At 41.5% G+C, this 25,198-nt stretch overlaps 1 protein-coding gene across 1 annotated transcript in view; it reads right to left on the reverse strand.

Annotated features, from left to right (window-relative positions):
• LOC124719041 (vacuolar protein sorting-associated protein 13) overlaps positions 1-25,198 on the reverse strand; it is a 447,369-nt gene that overhangs the window by 24,007 nt on the left and 398,164 nt on the right. Inside the window, exons 55-58 of the mRNA XM_047244711.1 lie at positions 19,757-19,952; positions 13,181-13,298; positions 10,024-10,145; positions 5,405-5,574 (exon numbers count right to left, since the gene is read on the reverse strand). Of these exons, the coding sequence (XP_047100667.1) occupies positions 5,405-5,574; positions 10,024-10,145; positions 13,181-13,298; positions 19,757-19,952 (606 nt within the window). The remainder of the gene's footprint in view (positions 1-5,404; positions 5,575-10,023; positions 10,146-13,180; positions 13,299-19,756; positions 19,953-25,198) is intronic.

Raw genomic sequence — 25,198 nt, forward strand, 5'->3', positions numbered from 1 at the left:
ATCATGACTTACCGCCAAGAGCTGCTGATAAAATTTCTTTATTGGACAACTAGTTTCAGTCCATAGACCACCATCAGGTTCATAAAAATATTTACATCATCACGCTAGGTGACATCAAGTCAATGGCGTCACATAATGAAAGCCATAAATACGTCACTTTTGCTATACAGTAATTGAAAAACACATCATCAGTCATAAAATGTGCTGAACAGTGGATTATTCATTCTGCACTAACCGTCAGCATTATTCTTATCAGCTGATGCTCAACAGCCAGAGTCTGTAGAATGCCTCTGCTCGTCATGTTAATGTTGAAAAACTTCCCAACAGATTAAAACTGTGTGCTGGACCACAGCTGGAACTCGGGACCTTTGCCTTTCTCGGGGAATGCTCTACCAACTGAGCTACCCAAGCACGACTCACAGCCTATCCTCACATCTTCAATTCTGCCAGTACCTTGTCTCCTACCTACTACATCTACATCTACACGATTACTCTGCAAATTCACATTTAAGTGCTTGGCAGAGGGTTCATCGAACCACAATCATACTATCTCCCTACCATTCCACTTCCGAACAGCGCGTGGGAAAAACGAGCACCTAAACCTTTCTGTTCAAGCTCTGATTTCTCTTATTTTATTTTGATGATCATTCCTACCTATGTAGGTTGGCCTCAATAAAATATTTTCGCATTCGGAAGAGAAAGTTGGTAACTGAAATTTCGTAAATAGATCTCGCCGCGAAGAAAAACGTCTGTGCTTTAATGACTTCCATCCCAACTCGCGTATCATATCTGCCACACTCTCTCCCCTATTACGCGATAATACAAAACGAGCTGCCCTTTTTTGCACCCTTTCGATGTCCTCCGTCAATCCCACCTGGTAAGGATCCCACACCGCACAGCAATATTCTAACAGAGGACGAAAGAGTGTAATGTAAGCTGTCTCTTTAGTGGACTTGTTGCATCTTAGAAGTGTCCTGCCAACGAAACGCAACCTTTGGCTCGCCTTCCCTACAATATTATCTATGTGGTCTTTCCAACTGAAGTTGTTCGTAATTTTAACACCCAGGTACTTAGTTGAACTGACAACCTTGAGAATTGTACTATTTATCGAGTAATCGAATTGCAACGGATTTCTTTTGGAACTCGTGTGGATGACCTCACACTTTTTGTAATTTAGCATCAACTGCCACCTGCCAGACCGTACAGCAATCTTTTCTAAATTGCTTTGCAACTGATACTGGTCTTCGGACGACCTTAGTAGACGGTAAATTACAGCATCATCTGCAAACAACCTAAGAGAACTGCTCAGATTGTCACCCAGGTCATTTATATAGATCAGGAACAGCAGAGGTCCCAGGACACTTCCCTGGGGAACACCTCATATCACTTCAGTTTTACTCAATGATTTGCCGTCTATTACCACGAACTGTGACCTTCCTGACAGGAAATCAGGAATCCAGTCGCACAACTCAGACAATACCCCATAGGCCCGCAGCCTGATTAGAAGTCGCTTGTGAGGAACGGTGTCAAAAGTTTTCCGGAAATCTTGAAATACGGAATCAACTTTAGATCCCCTGTCGATAGCGGCCATTACTTCGTGCGAATAAAGAGCTAGCTGCTTTGCACAAGAATGATGTTTTCTGAAACCATGCTGATTACATATCAATAGATTGTTCCCTTCGAGGTGATTAATAATGTTTGAATACAGTATATGCTCCAAAACCCTACTGCAAACCGACGTCAATGATATAGGTCTGTAGTTCTATGGATTACTCCTACTACCCTTCTTAAACACTGGTGCGACCTGCGCAATTTTCCAATCTGTAGGTACAGATCTATCGGTGAGCGAGCGGTTGTATATGAAATGTCACAGAAGTTTATCTGTGAACCTTGCAGAGCTAGCACTCCTGGAAGAAAGGCAAAGGCCCTGAGCTCGACTCTCGGTCCAGCACACAGTTTTAATCTGTCAGGAAGTTTCACACCAGCACACACACTGCTGCAGAGTGAAAATCTCATTCCTAGTGCTGACTGTTGATACAGCATGCATAAGATGTTTATTAAGTTTTATGACTGATGATGTTACTTCTATCACTACGTGGCAACAGGGAGGAATTAATGGATTTTATTATGTGACACAATTTATTTTATGTTGGCTAGAATCACGCTGTAAATATTTTTATGAATAAAACAATGGTATGTCGACCAAAACTGGTTGTTCAATATGAAAAATTTTATCAGCAGCTCTTTGCAGCGAATCGCGATTTTGTTCTGCCACTGCAGTCAGCCGGCTTCTCGGTCAGTTGCACTAGTCACTGCTGTGTCGTGATGCCCAGGTGGGTGCTGTGGCTGCTTTTTCATGTTGTGAGACACCCCACAACTTACTGGTCCAACTGCCACATATTTGTGTTTCCATGATTATTTGGTGGCATCTGAAGTTGAATCTTTAGGTTTCTAAATGGGTTGTACAATAAATAAGAAATTATTGGCCACTGAAAAGGACTTTTTATATCTGTATCACAAAAAGATTATTAGAAAAGGTGCATACACATGCCCCAATGTAGAAAAGTATCGAAACAACATGTTAGGAACACTTACGTAAGAAATACGTAAAGAGCATTATATGAGGGTTGACTGAAAAGTAATACCTCCACCTTCGTAACTCTTCAACAGTTGGCAGCATTAGTATGCGGCACTTACTGGCTTGTTCCGTAGTGTCTTCTCTACAGCTCCAGTTGGCCTTAGCATTGAACGGTTGTGTTGTTACAGTGTAAAGTATGGAACCCTGTACAGACGGTCAGTCAATGCGACTGAAGCAACGTGCAGTCATTGAATTCTTGACAGCAGAAGGTGTCATCCCAAGGAAGATTCATCAAAGAATGAAAGCAGTTTATGGTGATTGTGTTGATATGAGTACTGTGCATCATCGAGCAAGTAAGTTTAAATATGTTGATGTGGGAACATCTGACCTACGTGACAAAGAACTGGACAACCTGTGACAGCAACCACCAAGTTTCACAAACAAAATGTTGACAGATCGATTCATGACAATCGTCATATCACTCAGAGAGAAACTGCAAGCACAATTGGCACTTCACAAGAATGTGTGGGTCACATTATTGCTTCGCCTATCAGAAGATCTGTGCACAATAGGTACGCCAGATGCTGACTCCCGAAATGAAACGGCACAGACTTGAAGGAACTCCTCTTGCATTAGATCCTTTCTCCATTCAATTGTGAAAGGAGACAAAACATGGGTACACCAAACTTCAGTCTATGGAATATAGACACAAAGACTCGCACAAGAAAAAGAAATTCAAGACGCAGCCCTCAGCTGGAAAATTCACGGCCACAGTGTTCTGAGAAGCAGACAGTGTTATCCGTGTTGATTTGCTTCATCGTGGAACAGCAATAAATTCATAGCATTACATCACAATGCTGCGAACTCTGAAACGAGAATGCCAAACCACACACTTCATGTGCCACCACAGCAGAACTTCAGAGACTGAATCTCACCACCGTACGGCATCCTCCATACAGTCCAGATTTAGCACCGTCTGACTTCCATCTGTTCCCAGTAATGAAAGATGATCTACGGGGACATCATTATGCTCCTGTTGAAGATGTTGAGAGAACTGAGAGACTGTGAGTGACGACTACTTCCGTGACAGTTTCAGAAAACTTGTTCATTGCTGGCAGAAATGTATCTAATTGGCTGGTGATTATGTGGAAAAGTGAATATTGGTAATTAAAGATCACATTCTAAGGTTTACTTCTGCATTTGATTTATTAAAATATTCCCATCCAAACCCAATTAATGAAGGTGGGGGCATTACTTTTCATTCAACCCTCGTACATAAACTACTTTTAGAAAATGTTAACCATTACATAGTACTACGAATACAAAACGTATCAAAAGTCACATACTGCAGGAGATGTCATGTGGTTGTGACTCTCCCCCCCCCCCCCCCTCCAGACAGTAGACTCACTGTACTAGCCAATGATTATTATGATTTTATGTTGTTATAAATTTTTGTTGTCACTGTCATAATCCTAGGACATTAAATGTAGTGTGATGATTACACACACACACACACACACACACACACACACACACACACACACACACACACACACACACACGTCACATGCAAATACAGTTATTATACAAACTATTCTACTTCAGAATGTATGTATTTAGTTTTTTGTGATTATCTTTTCTTTGTGATACAGATAACCTAAAGATGGTCCTAAAATGATTTAAACTGGATGCCAACTAAAGAAGAATACAGCTGTGTTGACATATGATGAACACCACATATGTCATTCACCTTCAACATCACCACTTGATGCAATAATACAGACTTTTTTCTTTTTTGCTACATTGAGAAAGTACAATATAATTTACAATTCCAGCTTTCTGTATCAGTAGCATTACAAATAAATAGTCCAAGGGGCAGGGGATGTCATGTGGTTATGACTCCCCCCCCCCCCCCGCCCCCCACCCCCTACAGACAGTAGACTCACTGTACTAGCCAATGATTATTATGATTTTATGTTATTATAAATTTTTGTTGTCACTGTCATAATCCTAGGACATTAAATGTAGTGTGATGATTACACACACACACACACACACACACACACACACACACACACACACACACGTCACATGCAAATACAGTTATTATACAAACTATTCTACTTCAGAATGTATGTATTTAGTTTTTTGTGATTATCTTTTCTTTGTGATACAGATAACCTAAAGATGGTCCTAAAATGATTTAAACTGGATGCCAACTAAAGAAGAATACAGCTGTGTTGACATATGATGAACACCACATATGTCATTCATCTTCAACATCACCACTTGATGCAATAATACAGACTTTTTTCTTTTTTGCTACATTGAGAAAGTACAATATAATTTACAATTCCAGCTTTCTGTATCAGTAGCATTACAAATAAATAGTTCAAGGGGCAGGGGATGTCATGTGGTTATGACTCCCCCCCCCCCCCCCGCCCCCCACCCCCTACAGACAGTAGATTCACTGTACTAGCCAATGATTGTTATGATTTTATGTTATTATAAATTTTTGTTGTCACTGTCATAATCCTAGGACATTAAATGTAGTGTGATGATTACACACACACACACACACACACACACACACACACACACACACACACACACACACTCACTCACTCACTCACTCACTCACTCTTTTATTTGTTTATTTGCAGGTTAGAGGGTGTTGGTTGTGGGAGATTAAGTCAAAAACTGCTACCCTCCCCTCCCCACAACTGAGCTCTAGATCCACACCTATCGGAAATGAACTTTAAACTTGGCAGTGGATATGTTATGAAGTGACCACAACTGCTTAGGAATTAACTGCCACACACTCACCGCTTGACAGCATCTAGTGAGCCACTGGCAAAATCGATGACACCGGCCGTGGGTCTCGTGACCAGGCCGACCATGCCCTTGCCGACACCCTTGAAGAAACCTTCTACGCCTTCCTCCCTGGCTCCCGAGATGGGTTTGGTAAACACACCGGTCACTCCATCAACTACACCCTGCAAAAGGAAAGCAATTGTTTTATCTTACACCGATACAGTCTGTCAAGTAAGATCACGATCGGCATTACACAGCCGGAAAAAGATCATCATCTTATTTCTTTCAGAGCCCAATAAAAGAAACCTTTGTCCTTCATGCAACGTCCATAAAGCATTAGTTTATTCTAAATTCTTGACTGAGATGTAAGTGCTGTGCACTGTCAAAGTTGTGCATCTTTTTAACCAATTTATAGCATGTTGCCTACTTTTGTACAAATAACTTTCATTTCTTCACATATTTAGATGCTGCGGCATGACTATTTTGACTTTTGGCTGGCTACAGAGAAACACAGCCTCAAAATGGGACACGTAAGCTGCACTCACATCTCTTCTTGTGTGCGTTAGTCAAGAATTCAGAGTAAACAAATGCTTTATGAACATTGTGTTAAGGACAAAGGTTCCTTCTCTTTGGCAGTGAAAGAAGAGGGGTGATGTTTTTTAGCATCTGTGTGCAATTCCGACAACACTCTTCCTTACCACACTGTGTATGGAACTAGTTTGTGATTTATAAGTCTTTGCAAAGTTTCCAAACCACTAGTCCACCATCTGTCACAATCGTGGTAAAATTACCCTCTCATTAGTAGAATGAGAAATTCTGTGAATGGTACTTTGAGGTACATCTTTTGAAAATATTTTTTACATTTGTAAAACATTTTATATTTTGTTTTTGACATGTGCATTGCACATCTACATATATTAGAGAAATACAAAATGAAATAGTGTGAAATGTACAAATAAGGAATGTCTCTAATAATCTCTGTTATAAATAAATGTAAATTTTCCTTTCAATTTAGTTTCTGACAACAATTACCTACTAAATATCCAAACAAATTCACAGGCTGTCTTTCCCAACTTCTTTTAAGTATACAAAATTTTTAGTTTCCTGTTTCCTACTCTACATTTAGTTTTCAAGTGAATTTTTGCTGTACAGAAGAGCAAGAGCTTTAAAATTTAAGTCTGATGTGTCTTAAAAATTTCAAACTACTAATAATCTTTTGCTGACCAACATATACAGATTTAAAGGACTAAGTTTCCTTGTTACATAACCGTGTTTTATTTTACCTAATATGCAATCACATGGAAGGTTTTTTTTTAATTTAAAGATTTTAATGCTACTGTAAAATAATAATAATAATAATAATAATAATAATAATAATAATAATAATAATAATAATAATACATATGGATACAGTTTAAATTCTCTACAAATAACCAAGAGCTGGATAATTAATAGAGATACCACTGAATATGTGTTAATTACATTACTTTATTAATGCAGATTACCTTAGCATAAATTGTGTCAACAAGTCGTCTTATAACAACTTCTGAATCATCAGCATAAACATCCTTCAACTTAGATCATATATACAGGGTGTACCTCTTAAATGTTTCAGTGCAAATATCTCTGGAACAACATCAGATATTGAAAATCGACTTTCACATGTATGAAAGTAAGGCAGGGACTCGTGAAAGTAAACACTATGAGACATTCTAAAATGTCAGCAATTATTATTTCAATGCAAACTTATGTTTTTTTAAATTTTTTTTAAATGGGCACACTATACCATTTCTAATGCTATCAATAACATGAGAAATCACAAAAAGAATGGCATTGATTGCATCACAATATGTCAATTACATCCCGAGAAATTGCACAGCGAAGTCAATGTTTAAGATAAATGAAATGTGCCATTATTGTGCATCCCGAGATGCAAGCGTGAACCCCACGTTGCTTATAATCACAATGTGATTGACATACTACGATGCAACAAATGCTATTTACACTGCTATTAAGTGGTCTGGAAACAACACACATGTCCAGTCACGCACAATAAAAAATAAATAAAGGATTTGCAAGTTTGTGCTTTATTGATATACTGCAATACTATAATGGACATATTGGTAACAAAAAACCAAATATCAACAGCCAGGGAACAGAGGGTTAAGCATTACAGGCCACTTAGGCAAACGACATTTCCCACAGTCTATTTATGACAAGGGAAGATGATCGTGACAAAATAGTAAAGTAATATTAGGTAGGGAATAAGTCAAAAAACACATACTGTGGGCAATCATTGCGTTTCACATTTCTGCAGTGTTTCAAGGGAGAAGTGTGCAATTCGAGTAATTGGCATCGCACAATGGCGAGTAAACATCTTCACCTGCTGTGGTGAGCCTTTTGCCTTTTATGTTTTTACATCGCAGTCTGGTGGTATCTCGACTGTCGAGGAGCTGACAGACTCTCAAAGAAGTGGTGGTGGTGGTGGTGGTGGTGTGTTGGGGCTTATGGGCACTCAACATCGAGGTCATCAGCGCCCTGACACACATTAAAAGGAACGAATGTGAACAGACCTAAGAAAACTAAAGCACACACTCAAAGAAAGCAGGAAAAGAAGGAAAATGCTACATAAGAAAGTAAAACCTAGGGAAAGGGGAAACATAGCAACAAGAATGTCATAGGAAATTGTTATTGGCTGGCCACTTACATAAAATATGGGCGAGCTTGTCACACAGTGGGCAAATTAAAATCCTCTCCCCAAAATCTTTGTAAAAACATTTGACAGGGCACAGAACTTTAAAACTTTAACCACATTCGTCCGAGTGTTGCCTAAAAGAGATGGCAGGTCCGCCAGCAAGTCAGCCGCGACCCGCTGGTCATAAAATAAAACGCAATCCAATAAAACGTGGTGCACAGTGACCTGGACGCCGCAAGCACCACACATTGGAGGGTCCTCCCGCCGGAGCAGGAAGCCGTGCGTCATAGGGCTGTGGCCTATCCGAAGCCGCATGAGGAGAACCTCGTCCCGTCGACTGGGCTGAAAGGAAGTACACCACACACGCGTTGTGGGCTCGACTATACGGAGCTTATTGTCAGTCACTTCCAGCCACTCATCCTCCCACCGACGCATGACCTGTGAGCTCAACAGCGAGGTGAGTGCGTGCAAGGGGATAGCACACTGAGATACTTGTGGGGCAAGACACGCCTCCTTGGCTGCGAGATCTGCCCTTTCATTCCCAGCAATGCCGACATGCCCCGGAACCCAGCAGAAAGCTACAACCTTCCCCAGTCGCTGTAGTCGGAAGAGGGCATCCTGGATAGTCTGGACAATTTTGTCTGCCGGATACAAACGTTGCAATGAGTGAAGGGCACTGAGTGAATCGGAACAGACAAGAAATTTAGGAGAGGAAGAATGTCTCGTGTGCTCCAGTGCCCACAAGATCGCAAACAATTCTGCATCAAAGACAGTAAAAGTCTGAGGCAGTCGGACCTTGAGGACACGATATGGAAAAACAACTGAGCAACCAACGGAATCCCCTTGTTTCGACCCATCCGTAAAAACAGTTACATAGTCGTGGTGCTCAGATAAGATGGCAGAAAATGCTGCATTAAAAATGATGGCAGGAGGGAAAGAAGAGAAACAGCAACGAACAAAGGAAGCTCAAAAATGAAATGTCACTTGCTTCTTGTCGAGCTTTTGAGGTGGATGTTATATTTAATTTATATCTGCTCCAAGTTACAAAGAAAGTGTCATCTGTATATCCACTGGAACAAATACCAGTCAGCCAATGATGAAGTCATTGATTGTTTTCCATTCCACCAATAACAGCTGCAAAGGGAAAGAGTTCAAGTCTTTCCATGCTGAGCATGGTTCTACAGAGATCTGCTTTGCAGGACCTCCACATAAAGAAGATCATTAACAGTTACCAAGTTACAATAAAGGTAAATTAACACGATACATCAAGCGACACATCAAATGTGAGTCTTCTGACTTGGCTCCAAACACAAAGGGAGAGAGTAAAAAACATTTCAAGGGGTAAAGAGTAGTTGTGTGACTGGATATCTGTTTTGTTTCCAGTCCACTGAATAACATTGAAAACAGCAATTTTGTTGCATTGTAGTATGTCAATCACATCGTAATTATGAGCAACTTGGGACTCGTGCTTGTATCTCAGGGTGTGCAACAGTGGGACATCTCATATATTTCAAGTTTCAACTTCACTTTGGAATTTCTCGGGTGGTAACTGACATATTGCGATGCAAACCAATGCCATTCTATTTGTGATTCTTTATGTTATTGATGCCATAAGAAATAATTAGTGGCATCCATTTAAAAACATAAGTTTGCGATGAAAGTAATATTTGCTTACGTTTTAGAATGCCTTATAGTATTTACTTTCATGAGCCCCAATTTTACATTCCATCCCTGAAAGTCTATTTTCAATATCTATTATTGTTCCAGAGATATTTTTGCTTAAACATTTGAATGGATAATGCTGTATAGAACCATGAAACAAGGTGGGGGTCACTATTGAGAGTTCGGTTGTTATTGAGGTGTGTGTGTGTGTGTGAGAGAGAGAGAGAGAGAGAGAGAGAGAGAGAGAGAGAGAGAGAGAGAGAGAGAGACGTACCATGACCAGGCCCTTGCCGCTCTGTGCCAGGCCCGTCTGCACATTGGGTGCCCGCTGCTGCAATGCCTCGCGCCTCTTACGCTGGTACTCCTTGTCAAACGTTAGTGCTGCTAGGCCTTTCCCTGCAGAGTAACATTTCTGGATGTTCACAGTGAAATATAATCACAACAGCATCTTCAGGCATTTATGTTATCAAGGTCAAAATTGTAAATGAAACACTGTCTTATGTTTCGTTCTTACTTTCTGTTCATTAATACTCTTCCAGTTCACACATCTTTTTTAATTCCCTAATTTTAATCCACGTCTGCACTCTGGAAACTACCCAGCAATGTCTTATATAGCATCACTGATTTAATTGTAGAGGAGAAAAAAAAGAAAAGGTATATTATGCATATATTGTTTCAGTAGTTAAGAACAGATTAATTTTTTGGGAGGGGGCGGGGGTTTGGGAAAACTAACCAGCTCAAAGATTTTAGTCACAAATTTTTTTTTAGTCTTAGTGGGAGCTAAAAAGCAACACACAAGTCATTATTTGAAAAGCTACATCGAATGTCTATCATCCATCCCAAGCATGCATATACAGGGCGAGTCAGGAGGAGAGGTACATGCTTTGAGGGTTGATACTAGTGGTGATTCTGAACAAAAAAACTCCTCATAAACTTCTGCCCTTTTCTTAACTGTTTCCAGAAAACCAATGAAAACAACTAGTAATGGGAAACATGTGGCATCATCCTTACTAACCACGTCAGTACACAGTTCACTTGTGCATGGTGCAGTTGTTTACCACAAGTCTCAGTCCAACAGTGGTTGTCATAGTGCACGGTACTACAGTGTTATTACAAGAGCAATGAATACAGTTTTGTGTAGTGAAAATGCCATGGATCTTCACACATGCAGAGTATGCTGACGTGGTGCTCGTATATGGTTTGTCCCGTTGGAATTCCAGACCTGCTCTGCAATAATACCAAAAAAGTTTTCCAAATTGCAGAGTGCCAGATAGCAGGGTGTTTAGCGTGAATGTGGTATGCTTCTCAGCATAAACGTTGTCTCTGAACGTCCCAGACAACAAACTCTTAATGAAGTTGAAAATGTTCTTCAAGTAGTGTAACACAACCCTACTACTAGCTCTAGAAGAATTGTTGTGTAGCTTGGTATTCTAGAAACACGAGTGGCATGCACAGTACCTGAGCACGGTCTGTATCCCTTTCACTGGCAGAGTGTACAACCAGAATGAGATTTTCACTCTGCAGCGGAGTGTGCGCTGATATGAAACTTCCTGGCAGATTAAAACTGTGTGCCCGACCGAGACTCGAACTCGGGACCTTTGCCTTTCGCAGGCAAGTGCTCTACCATTTGAGCTACCGAAGCACGACTCACGCCCGATACCCACTTTGGAAGGTAGGAGACGAGATACTGGCAGAAGTAAAGCTGTGAGTACCGGGTGTGAGTCGTGCTTCGGTAGCTCAAATGGTAGAGCACTTGCCCACGAAAGGCAAAGGTCCCGAGTTCGAGTCTCGGTCGGGCACACAGTTTTAATCTGCCAGGAAGTTTCAGAGTGTACAACATCTGCATGAAGTAGATGCTGCCGCCCAGCAAGAATTTTGTCAGTGGATAACTGCCAACGATCGACTAAGTCCACATATTATGTTCACTGACGGTCAACATTTACCCACAATGGAATTGACAACACGCTCATCTCTCATGTGTGGGCAAATCAAAATGTGCACACTACTATGGAAATGAATTTTCAATGTTGTTTCTCAGTCAATGTGTGGTGTGGTATTATTGATGACCAACTCATCAGTCCAGTTGCTTTAGATAACCGTCTTACTGGGACACGGTATCTTGAGTTTCTTCAAAATGTGTTACCAGAATAGATGGAGGATATCCCTTTGGCAACACGAGCTTGTTTGTACTTTCAGCATGGCAGAGTTCCTACAAATGCTGTACAGCCAGTGACACAGTATCTCCACACAACGTATCCTGGTCATGGGATTGGTCACCGTGGGGTCATTGCTTGTCCACAGAGGCCACCCGATCTTACACCATTGGATTACTGTTTGTGGGGGTGGCGGAAGAGCGATGTTTACAAGTACAGAGTGGACACCAGAGAGGAACTTCTCGCTCATATTTTACATGATTGTGCCCAGGTAAAGGAATGCAAAACTGAGCTCTGATCAGTGACACGACACCTGTCTACAAGAGCAGCAACATGCGTTGAAGTTGGCGGTGGACTGTCTGAATACCTTCCGTGAGGAAACGTTCACAATTAAACAAACCATATCATAACAGTATCTTAATTTACCAGTAGTATCACCCATCCAGTAGGATTACCCATCAAAGCCTGTATCTTTCCTCCTGACGCACCCTGTATCTCTCTCTCTCTCTCTCTCTCTCTCTCTCTCTCTCTCTCTCTCTCTCTCTCTCTCTCACACACACACACACACACACACACACACACACACACACACACACACACTCTTTCATAAAAAGAAAATTTGTGCATTTCATTGAAAAATATTTCAAGAAAGTTTGAAATACTGTCTGTTTGAGGCGTACAAAAACCAGTGTGCAAATATGAATCAGTGACAGAAAAGAAGAAAGCACAACTAAAAAAGTCACATAGCTTTCCATTAGAATTGTACATAGCATATAATCATTGTCAGAAGAATGGCAAACTCTGCCACCTCCAAAGAAAAGGAAGACTTTATTGGACACCATTTATAATCTTGGCTACATGGTGTGTTAAAATATGGGAAGGAGTGGTAAATTCAACTTTAAAGACAACTGTAAAAATGTATATTAGTTCCTTGTAATATTAATCCTCCCTGGGAGGAAAGCCAGTTCTTTCTCTCTACACATACTAAGGTGACTATTTCTTATGTGATCAGGAACTTCAAATGTTCCCATATGTAGCCGAGTGACACACAGTCAAAGGATTTCTCCGAGTCCACAAAAACAGTTTTCAGTGTTTTATTTTTCTCCAAATATTTCTCATAGCACATTATTGTGCATCAAGTATAGACTCAACAGCCTTTTTTATCTTTTTTTCAAGGACAGGCACTTAGATTTTTAGTCCACAAGATAACAGAGTGATACCTCAGTGGCCCATGATATGTGACACGAGGTTAACATAGTCTGTTCGAGTGTCACTTACCCATGGCACCAGTGATACGGGAGACGGCACCTGCAGCCCCGCCAACCGTGTGTCCGAACAGGCTGCGCACACCCAAAACCAGACCCTCGGCAAACTCCCCTGGACCTTGGATGGCTCCCTGTAGAAAAAGCATTTCAGATGTAAAAAAGATGTATAGTAGATCAAGTAGTCCTTTATACTTTGCACACAGTGGACGAGGGTAGCATTTCTCTTTTTCTGTGCTAATAAAATGAGAAAATTGATAAAGTCCCTTGAGACAAAGAAAGATATACATTGAATTAAAGCACGGCAAGACAGAGATTCTGAAATCGGGTATGGATTGCGAGGTATATCAGGAGCAGATATAAACTCAGATCATTATTTAGTAATGAAGGAGAGAAGGCTGAAGTTAAAGAGAATATTACGGAAGAATCAATATCCAAAAGCAGTGGAATACTGAATAGTCAGCATGGTGAAGTGCAATTGAAATTCTCTGAGGCTATAGGCAGTGTTATATTGAATAGCACAGCAAGCAGTTCAGTTGAAGAGGAATTGATATACCTAAAACGGGAAATGAAAGAAGTGGGACAAATGTAGGTATTTGGAAGGTAATTGTGGAGGATCCTCATGTAACAGAAGAAATACTTAAATTTTTCAACAAAAGATGGCAGTACAAACATTTTCATGAGAAATAGCAATACTATGAAAAGCAACAATACGAGAGAAGGAAAGTTGCTACTCACCATATAGCGGAGATGCCGAGCTGCCTCACACATTCTCTCTCTCTCTCTCTCTCTCTCTCTCTCTCTCTCTCTCTCGCGCGCGCAAGTGCTTGGCTTGTGTGTGTGTGTGTGTGTGTGTGTGTGTGTGTGTGTGTGCGCGGGCGCACGCGCGCGTGTGTATCGGTGTGTGTCTACTGCTGAAAAAGGCCTTAATGGCCGAAAGCTATGTTTGTGTGAATCTTTTTATTGTGCCTATCGCAGCTCAGCAGCTCCGCGATATGGTGAGTAGCAACTTTCCTTCTCTCGTATTGTTACATTCCATCCTGAATTTTCCATTGTTTAATACTATGAAAAGGTCAGTTGCTACTGACCATAAAGAGGAAATGCTGAGTTGCAGATAGGTACAACAAAAAGACTGTCAAATAAGTGCGCGCACACACACACACACACACACACACACACACACACACACACACACACACACACAGTCTGGCCTCGGCAGCAAGAGACTGGTCATGCACGCGTGGGTAGCATTTGCGATGAAGGTCATTTTGGGCTGAAAGCATACTTGTTTGGCAGTCTTTTCATTGTTTCTATATGTGAATCAGCATTTCCGCTGTATGCCGAGTAGCAACTTCTCTTTTCATAATATTGTCATTATTTTATACTGGATTTTCCCTTGCTTGATTTTCAGGAGAAAATATAAATATAGCAAGACAAGTCACTAAGGAACAAAATTAGTAGAAAGTGCAGGGAAATGAAATGGGCAGCAGGAAAATTATATCAACGTTGAGAGTACAAGAGGGAAAACACTGTCGAAGAAAGAGAAGAGAGCAGATAGGTGGAATGAGTACACTAAAGGCTTCTACTAGGAGTGAAGAACTGTCAGGCCATATGATATACGAGGAAATGGAAGTTGATAAGGAAGATATAGAGGATCCAGTATTAAAGTCAGAGTTTGACAAAGGTTTGGAAGATCTGTGAAGGAATGAGGTGGAAGGGATCTATAATACTCTCTTGAAATTTCTAAAATCATTGGGAGGAGTGACAACCAAATGACTATACAAGTTAGTGTGTTGAGTCTATGAGATTGAAGAAATACTGTTCGAGTTCTGGAAAAATTAATGATTAGATACTCCCAAAGATAGCATCAAAGTTTTGAAAAATGTTGTCCAGAAAACAGCATTGTTTAAAAACAGTCTCCAGGAGCTTCTGACGTGAACCACTAGATTACTTATACACTGACAGAAAAAATATTGCATCACCAAAAAGGAGGTGTGTGACACAAACACTTTCTACATATGAAACATGATGTCTATTCAGATTTCAGGCCAGCCACATAAGAGTGGCACTTGTAGCAGCACTATGAGAATGCAAATCAGGTTTACTTCAAATACAAAGGGCATTCAAAAAGTTTTGCACAGTCGTCTCTAATTTTTTTTATTTTTTGCAGGAGGAGAATGTTCGCAAAAAATTTCATACTTGGAACATTTAGCTATAAGTTGGTATATAAAAGTATTTTCTTTTGTTCACAAGTGAGTCATAATGGACCGTGAAGTAGTTGTCAGGTTGTGACAACGGTCGGTGATGGAGTTCCTCTTCGAGACCGGCGATGACCTTGCTCCATCGATTCACAGGAAGCTGCTCCCTGTTTGTGGGGAGGACACAGTGGATCACAGCAGTATCCAGCGATGGTTGCAGAGGTTTAAAGAACGCAATTTCTCTCTACTGGACAATCCACAATGCAGTAGACCGTCGACGGCAGTGAGTGATGTGAATAAGGAGACCACTGATCAAATCATCCAAAATGACAGATGTGTGACGACACGAGAGCTTGCTGAAATGACTCGTTTGTCATTGGGTAATGTGGTATCACTGGTACAGTCAATCATTATCATCATCAGTTATCTGCTATATTAGCAGGTCCTTTGCCCCTCCATTTTCTGCGATCCATTGCTTCCTTCTTAAGGCTGCTGTATGTTGTACCGTCCATCATGTCATCCAGTATCTGGAATCTCTTCCTTCCTCGCTTCCTTTTCCCTTCTACATAACCTTCTAAAACTGTTTTTATCAGTCCGTCATTCTTTCTTAAAATATGCCCAATCCAATTTCTTTTTCTTCTCTTTATTTTATCTAGTAACTGTCTTTTCTCTCCCACTCTTCTCAGTACCTCTTCATTTTTTACTCTGTCCATCCAACTTATCCTTTCCATCCTCCGCCATGTCCAGATCTCAAAAGCCTCCAGCCTTTCTCTGTCTTTTTTCCTCATAGTCCATGTTTCAGCACCATATAGAAGAACACTCCATACAAGACATTTTATGAGTCTCTCTCTGAGTTCTCTGTCCAGACCGCTGCAGAAAATTCTCCTTTTCTTATAAAATACCTCTTTTGCCATTACTATCCTTGTTTTAATTTCTGTGGTGCACTTCCAGTCGGTGCCTATCCTGCTTCCAAGATACTTAAAGTTTTGCACCTGTTCTAGCATTTCTCCATTCAGCATAATTTTTATTTCCTTATTTCCTCCTATTGCCAATACTTTTGTTTTATTTGTGTTAATTTTCATTCCATATTTTATTTCCGTTAGTTGCAATGGTGTCCACCAAATCCTATAATTCTTTTCCCCCTGTGGCTAGAAGGACCATGTCATCAGCAAATCTCAAACATCCTACTCTTCTTCCTCCAATTTCTACTCCTTTGTCATCTAATGAGCATTGGTCAATCATATTTTCCAAGTAGAGGTTGAAAAGAGTAGGTGATAGACAGCATCCTTGTCTTACTCCTTTTCCTAGTCTGATCCAGTCTGTACTTTCTCCTCTCACTTTAACTGAAACTTTTTGATTAAGATATAATGAGTTTGTAAGTCTTCTGGTTTTCCAGTCCACTCTCTTTTCCCTCATTATAGTCGCCAGCTTGTCCCAAACCACAATGTCAAATGCCTTTTCTAGATCGATGAAGCACATATATTGGTCTCTTCCTTTTTCAATAAACCTTTCTACCAAGATTCGTAGGAGCCCTATTGCATCTCTGGTGCCCGTATTCCATCTAAAGCCAAACTGCTGCTCGCCAAGATTCTCCTCCATTACTTTTTCAAGTCTTTTATTAATTATTCTTAACATCACTTTGGCTGCATGTGAAATGAGGCTGATTGTCCTGTGCTCGCTGCATTTCTTGGTTCCTTGTTTTTTCGGTAATGGAATCATTACTGTTGTCAGAAAGTCCTCAGGCCATTCACCACTGTCATATTTTATTACATAACCTCAATATTTCTCTTATTCCATCTTGGTTCAAGTATTTTAGTATTTCTCCTGGTATTGTATCTGTACCTACCACTTTGCCATTTTTCATTTCAGCTATGACAGACTTTACTTCTTACATTATGATGGTCGGTCCTTTCTCGTCATCACTTACACTGTCGTGTGATTCCAGTTCCAGAGTTTCTGGTTTGCTATTTGTGTCATATAGCTCTTTTAGATATTCTTCCCACCTCTGGAGGATATCGTCACGATATTTGTACACTACCTCTTTGTCTTTACTCAAAATTTCCATAGTAGCCCTTCCTGCTCTGTTTTGTTCCCATGCCATAGTCTTTACTCTGTTGTATAGTAAGTCGTATCTTCCCTTCCTGTCCAGTTCTTCAATTTCATCACATTCCTCTTTTAGTACAGTCAATAGTGTACAGAAAAATCAGTGCACATTGGGTGCCTAGGTTATTGACAAGAGAAATGAAAACAATGAGGAAGAATGTGTGCGAGGATATCATGAAGACCTTAACTGAAGAGTGGGAACATTGTTTTGATGGTGTCATTACCCAGGATGAAACACGGTTGTTTTGTCCGAACCTGAGAGCAAACCCAATCCGTGGAGTGGCGTCATGCGGGTTTCCCTTGGAAGAAGAAACCAAGACTTTCACAGACAGCAGGCCAAAAGGTGATGGCCTCCTTCTGAGATCAGTGTGGTGTCATTTTCATTGACTTTATGGAACTTGGCTCCACAATTAACCAGGACCGTTACTGTTTGTCACTGGACAAGTTGCGACGTGCCATCGAGATCCACAGACCGCAGCTTCAGGGTCAGCTCATCACACTATACCACGACAATGCAAAAGCCCATACAGCCCTTATGACATAGGAGAAATATCAGGAAAATGGCTTGGAAAATTGTTCCTCATCTTCCCTACAGTCCAGACATGGCTCTGTCTGATTTTTACTTCTGGTCGTCTGAAGGCCCACCTGCGCAATAAAACATTTGATAGTGAGGAAGACCTTATTTCCTGTGTTGAGCTATGGTGTAAAAGTCAATCCCCAGAATTTTACCAGAGGGCATTTCCATCACGAAATGAACGTTGGGCCAGATGCATCACAGCTGATGGAGGCTACACGAGTAGGCTCAATGTATAGCTAAATATTCCAAGTATGTTCACAAAAATTTCATTCTCCTCCTAAAAAAAATAAAAAAATTAGAGATGACTGTGCAAAACTTCTTGAACGCCCTTTGTACACAATGTAACGGTTGTGAGCATTAGTTACCTTTGAGATTGGGCACGGTGAGTTGATGTTAGTCAAGAATGCCTTCAAGCGACAAAGATGTCATTATCAACACCTCACCGAGTTGGAACAAGTCATGTAACAAAGCTATGAGAAGCTGGATGTCCCTTCTGTAATACTGCAAAAAGACTTGGCAGAAATACAGCCACTGTAAATGATTGCTGGCAGTGTCGGCCGCAAGAATGTACGGTCGGCCGCAAGAAGTGTTCGGCGTACAGCTTTTGCGCATTGCACTGCATCTGCTGCCGCAATTTGAGCAGCAGTTGGCACCACAGTGACACAACAAATTGTTACAAACTGGTTACTTCGAGGATAGCTCTCTGTACCAGATGTATTGTAGTGTGCATTCGAATCATCATCACCGACCACCATTTCCGACTTCACTGATGTCACGTGAGAGCCCATTGCAGGGCAGGATGGAGGTCTGTTGTGTTTTCTGATGAAAGCTGTTTCTGCCTCGATGCCAGTGATGGCCACATGTCGGTTAGGAGGCGGCCAGTCGAGGCCTGCAACCAAATTGTAGGTGTGTTAGACACACTGGACCTACACGTGGAGTTACAGTCAAGTGTGCAATTTCGTACGACAGCAACAGCACTCTTGTGATTATCCCGTGCAGCCCAACTGGAAAATTGTACGTCAATCTAGTGATTTGACCCGCTGTGCTGCCTTTCACGAACAGCATTCCAGGGTGTGTTTTCCAACATCACAACACTCACCCATATACTGCCGGTGTAACCCGACACATCCTACAGCACATCGACACATTGCCTCGGACTGCTCAATCACGAGATCTGTCTCCAATTGAGCAAATACGGGACCCCGTCGGATGACAACTCCGGCACTGGCCACAATTGGCATTAGCCACCCCTGTATTGAGTGACCGGGTCCAACAGGCATCAAACTCCATACCATAAACTGACATCCAGCATCTGAACAACACAATGCATTCACATCTGTGTACTTGCATTCAACAATTTGGTGGTTACACTGCTTCCTAATGAAGCAGCACTTCACATCTGCAACAGCTTATCTTGCACTTACAAACAAATCTCACAATGTTACCTAGGCAAATGTATCCCCAAACGTTCATTACTCTACATTAATTATATTTTGGTGTTCTGATTTTTTTTCTGTCAGTGTATATATCAAACAGTAATGGCTGTATAACACTCCTTTGGAGTACACCGAAAACTAGCTTCACATGTACAGATTTCACCAATAATAGCTTGTCGAGGTCTATCTGCTGGAAAGTCCCGAAGCTGGCTCGATCACAAATATGCTACAATACTTGCTAAGCTAAAGTTTTGTACAGTACAGAGGCTGGTGCTGACCTGGAAGGGCTCGTAGAAGAGGTCCTCGACACCCTGTGTGAGCCCCACGACGAGGCCGTACGGGTTTCCCAGCACATCCAGCCCTAGCACCAGCACATATATCTGTTTCAATGTCTGCCCCACGTAGTGTGACATCGCCTCCGACACCAGTTGCCGCTGCGTCAGGAATGTGTACTGCCGCTCGAAGTAGGCCAGCCTGCGAACCGGAGGCACAGAGGTTGATCGGTAATTGGAAGACTCACTGACACTTCTCACGAATTTGAAGTACTAATCGGTCTCGATAACATTTTTTTTTTTTTTTTTTCTTTTTTTTTTTTTTATTACAACTTGAAAATCGTGTCAACAGTAACGGGTCTCAATTGTACAGGATGTTACAAAAAGGTACGGCCAAACTTTCAGGAAACATTCCTCACACACAAATAATGAAAAGATGTTATGTGGACATGTGTCCAGAAATGCTTAATTTCCATGTTAGAGCACATTTTAGTTTCATCAGTATGTAATGTACTTCCTCGATTCTGATGATCAAATTGTAAATTTTCACAATCAACATGTGTGGGCTGAAGAGAATCCACACGCAATTGTGCAATCACGTCATCAACAACGTTTGGGCATTGTTGGTGATATCTTGATTGGGCCCCATAATCTTTCACCTACGCTCAATGGAGCACGTAATCATGATTTCATACGGGATACTCTACCTGTGCTGCTAGAACATGTGCCTTTACAAGCACGACACAACATGTGGTTCATGAACGATGGAGCTCCTGCACATTTCAGTCGAAGTGTTCGTATGCTTCTCAACAACAGATTCAGTGACCGATGGATTAGTAGAGGCAGACCAATTCCATGGCCTCCACGCTCTCCTGACCTCAACCCTCTTGACTTTCATTTATGGGGGCATTTGAAAACTCCTGTCTATGTAACCCCGGTACCAAATGTAGACACACTTCGTGCTCGTATTGTGGACGGCTGTGATACAATACGCCATTCTCCAGGGCTGCATCAGCGCATCAGGGATTCCATGCGACGGAGGGTGGATGCACGTATCCTCACTAACGGAGGACATTTTGAACATTTCCTGTAACAAAGTGCTTGAAGACACGCTGGTACGTTCTGTTGCTGTGTGTTTCCATTGCATGATTAATGTGATTTGAAGAGTAGTAATAAAATGAGCTCTAACATGGAAAGTAAGCATTTCGGGACACATGTCCACATAACATATTTTCTTTCTTTGTGTGTGAAGAATGTTTCCTGAAAGTTTGGCCATACCTTTTTGTAACACCCTGTATATAGGTCACCAGACCGTGTCTCAGGAATCCAACAAATAATAACCTTTACAGAGGAACAGGTACCAGTATTATACAATTTACCTACATGAAAAAAAAACGGATACACAATAATAATAAAACAAAAAGGTTTGTATACCATTACGTGATACACAGAGATGATGAGTCGAGCACCGACAAGTGTCTGAAGACACCTACGGTAACTGATAGAGAGCGTTAAAAAGCTATGCGTTACGAAGGAGAAGCTCCGACCCCTCACCTGCTGCATCACCGCACTGAGAGGCGACACGGCATAACATAAAATGGTAACGTATGTGAGAACTTAAAATATCAATCTAGATACAAATAAAAGTGCTGGCACGTCGATAGACACACAAACAAACAAACACAAACATACACACAAAATTCTAGCTTTCACAACCAACGGTTGATTCATCAGGAAAGAGGGAAGGAGAGGGAAAGACAAAAGGATGTGGGTTTTAAGGGAGAGGGTAAGGAGTCATTCCAATCCCGGGAGCGGAAAGACTTACCTTAGGGGGAACACACACACACACACACATATACAGACACAAGCCGACATATTCAAAGGCAAAGAAACTCTTTGCCTTTGAATATGTCTGCTTGTGTGTGTGTGTGTGTGTGTGTGTGTGTGTGTGTGTGTGTGTGTGTGTGTGTGTGTGTGTGTGTGTGCGTGTGTGTGCGTGTGCGTGTGTGTGCGTGTGTGTGCGTGTGTGTGTGTGCGTGTGCGTGTGCGCGTGTGCGTGTGCGTGTGCGTGTGTGCGTGTGCGTGTGCGTGTGTGCGTGTGCGCGCGCACGCGTGCATGCGCGCGTGTATACCCGTCCTTTTTTCCCCCTAAGGTAAGTCTTTCTGCCCCCGGGATTGGAATGACTCCTTACCCTCTCCCTTAAAACCCACATCCTTTCGTCTTTCCCTCTCCTTCCCTCTTTCCTGATGAAGCAACCGTTGGTTGCGAAAGCTAGAATTTTGTGTGTATATTTGTGTGTCTATCGGCGTGCCAGCGCTTTCGTTTGGTAAGTCACATCATCTTTGTTTTTATATATATATTTTTCCCACGTGGAATGTTTCCCTCTATTATATAGATACAAATAAAATATGATATAAAGGTTTACATAAAAGTAAACTGGGTCTTGTAGTAATTAATTTACATTTGCAAAAGGTAATTACAAATGTGCACAAAAACAGAACAGAATTAGTTGTAAGGACACTAAACTATCACCTACGGGTATTATGTGAAAGTTCAGACTGTGTTGTGGAAGCAAAGATAAGCACAGAGATGACAGCCACTGCCACGGAGACGAGTCAAAACGGTGGTGAGGAATGTGGAGTGCCAGAGATGTAATGGGAGAAGGATGCCATTCTTTGTGATCCACAGATGTGGTTTGATAATAGTCTGGATACAATCAAAACTGCTTGCCACCAGCACACAATTCTTAACTTGAGATGTCACTATTTCAAATTATCTAATCATATCATACATTTTTCAATAATGTTTTTAAGAATTATTAACTTCTGATGGAATTTTCTATGTTCAGGCTAAAACCTAAACTTTTCTAACACATACAGAACCACCAACGCTTCAGGCTCATTCACAGAGTAATGAGTCACAGGTCCTGATAATGCCCTCAAGGCATAAGCTACAGGCCTACATTCTCCCCCTCGTTCTCGCAGGAGAACTGCTGTGACACCGGAATCGGATGCTTCAGTTTGCATGAAAAATGGCAAACTGGAATTAGAAATCCAGAATGAGATTTTCACTCTGCAGCGGAGTGTGCGCTGATATGAAACTTCCTGGCAGATTAAAACTGTGTGTCCGACCGAGACTCGAACTCGGGACCTTTGCCTTTCGCGGGCAAGTGCTCTACCATCTGAGCTACCGAAGCACGACTCACGCCCGGTACTCACAGCTTTACTTCTGCCAGTATCTCGTCTCCTACCTTCCAAACTTTACAGAAGCTCTCCTGTGAACCTTGCAGAACTAGCACTCCTGAAAGAAAGGATACTGCGGCGACATGGCTTAGCCACAGCCAGGGGGTTGTTTCTACGCAGTGTACTGTTGCGATTGCAAAATGCGAATTTAAGCTTAAAATTAGAAAAATGTTCTTTTGCTCAATCCCAAGTGCAGTATTCAGGTCATGTCATCAGTTTCAGCGGAGTCAAGCCAGATCCACGATTAACTCAAGCAGTAGACACTTTTCCTATTCCAACAAATTTAAAGGAATTACAATCCTTTCTTGGTCTTGCAAATTATTACCACTGTTTTCTTAAAGATTATGCTACTATTACCAAACCTCTTACTAGATTGTTGAAAAAGGATACTCCTTGTGTGGACCGCCTTTCAAACAGTGAAAACTATTTTAACTAGTTCACCTCTAGTTGTTTACGCAGACTTCACTGAACCTTTTATCTTGTGACGCATGTGGTTTTGCTGTAGGATGTGTCCTAAGGCGAGTGCAAGATGGTGAGAAAAAAACCCGTTGGCTATGCCTCTCGTGAACTGAACAAAGCAGAAACTTATTACAGTACTACAGAAAAGGAATTGCTTGCCCTTCTTTTTGGAATTAATTATTTTAGATGTTACCTTTGTGGTTGCAAGTTTACAGTTCTTATCGATCACCCTGTTCTGCAGTGGTTATTGAATCTTAAGGACCCTAGCAGCAAACTTATGTGCTGGGCGATGAAATTGTCAGAATATGATTTTGAAGTTCGGCACAAGACTGGTTGGTTGCTTCAAAATGTTGATGCGTTAATTAGAAAAGTGCGTGTCATTCAATCAGATGAGGTATCAATTGAAGAGTTAAAAGAAGCACAACAGGTGGACGTTCAATGTCAAAGATACGCCACCTTGCCAGAATTTGAAGTAATAGATGACCTTTTGTATCGAAAAAGTCCCCATGGAAATCATTTGGTAATACCGGAATGCTGAGTGTGCGCTGACATGAAACTTCTCCGCAGATTCGCAGAAGAGCTTCTGTGAAGTTTGGAAGGTAGGAGACTAGGTACTGGCAGAATTAAAAGCTATGACGGCAGGTCCTGAATCGTGCTTGGTAGCTCAGATGGTAGAGCACTTGCCCGCGAAAGGCAAAGGTCGCTGAGTTCGAGTCTCGGTCCGACGCACAGTTTTAATCTGCCAGGAAGTTTCATATCAGCGCACACTCCGTTGCAGAGTGAAAATCTCATTCTGGAAACATCCTCCAGGCTGTGGCTAAGCCATGTCTCCACAATATCCTTTCTTTCAGGAGTGCTAGTTCTGCAAGGTTCGCAGGAGAGCTTCTGTAAAGTTTGGAAGGTAGGAGACGAGATACTGGCAGAAGTAAAGCTGTGAGTACCGGGCGTGAGTCGTGCTTCGGTAGCTCAGATGGTAGAGCACTTGCCCGCGAAAGGCAAAGGTCCCGAGTTCGAGTCTCGGTCAGGCACACAGTTTTAATCTGCCAGGAAGTTGGAATTAGAAATACCCAACAAGGGCATTACTAGAGGCACATCTAAATGCCTGGAACACTGCTCACAATGAAGTCAGTTCAGGAGAGCAGCAGTTTGTGCGAAGTTTGGTAGGAATTTCCTAGAAAAATTACCATTCCAATAACACGAGTTATGTCTTTTTTTCTTCCACAGTATTCGGAACTTGTAAACTGCCCGTGTTCTAGCTCGGTTGACCTTCACCCCTTTGGCAGACACGACGTGCCCCATGGAGAAATCTCTCTTCGTACCGGCATGACCTCAGAGGGCTTCGCAGTCAACCCAGCTTCCCTAAGACCGAAGTACCATTAGTCAAATATGGGATAAAATTTCGAGAGTCCAAAACTGAAAGTCTGAGCTCTTATAGAAATGAACATAAGAATTGGGCCTGTGTGCAGGTGGCATATTTCACTTTATTTGAGTGTGTGGGACCCATAATCAAATACCACCAACAAGATACTGAATATATGCAAAGAAGAGCAGCACAAATGGTTGATCACGGATTTAGCTGAGCCACAGGGATCTGTCCAAAACAGTTCTGTGAGCACATTTTGCATACGTGCCATGGATTTTTGTGAAAATGCCGGGATAAAATCGTAATAAGAGTTTTGTATTAAAATGTAATTTAATTATCAATATGTTTAACACCCTGACACTTAGAGAATAGATAAATCACAA

Source organism: Schistocerca piceifrons, chromosome 10, assembly GCF_021461385.2.
Source record: "Schistocerca piceifrons isolate TAMUIC-IGC-003096 chromosome 10, iqSchPice1.1, whole genome shotgun sequence".
Classification (NCBI taxonomy): domain Eukaryota; kingdom Metazoa; phylum Arthropoda; class Insecta; order Orthoptera; family Acrididae; genus Schistocerca; species Schistocerca piceifrons.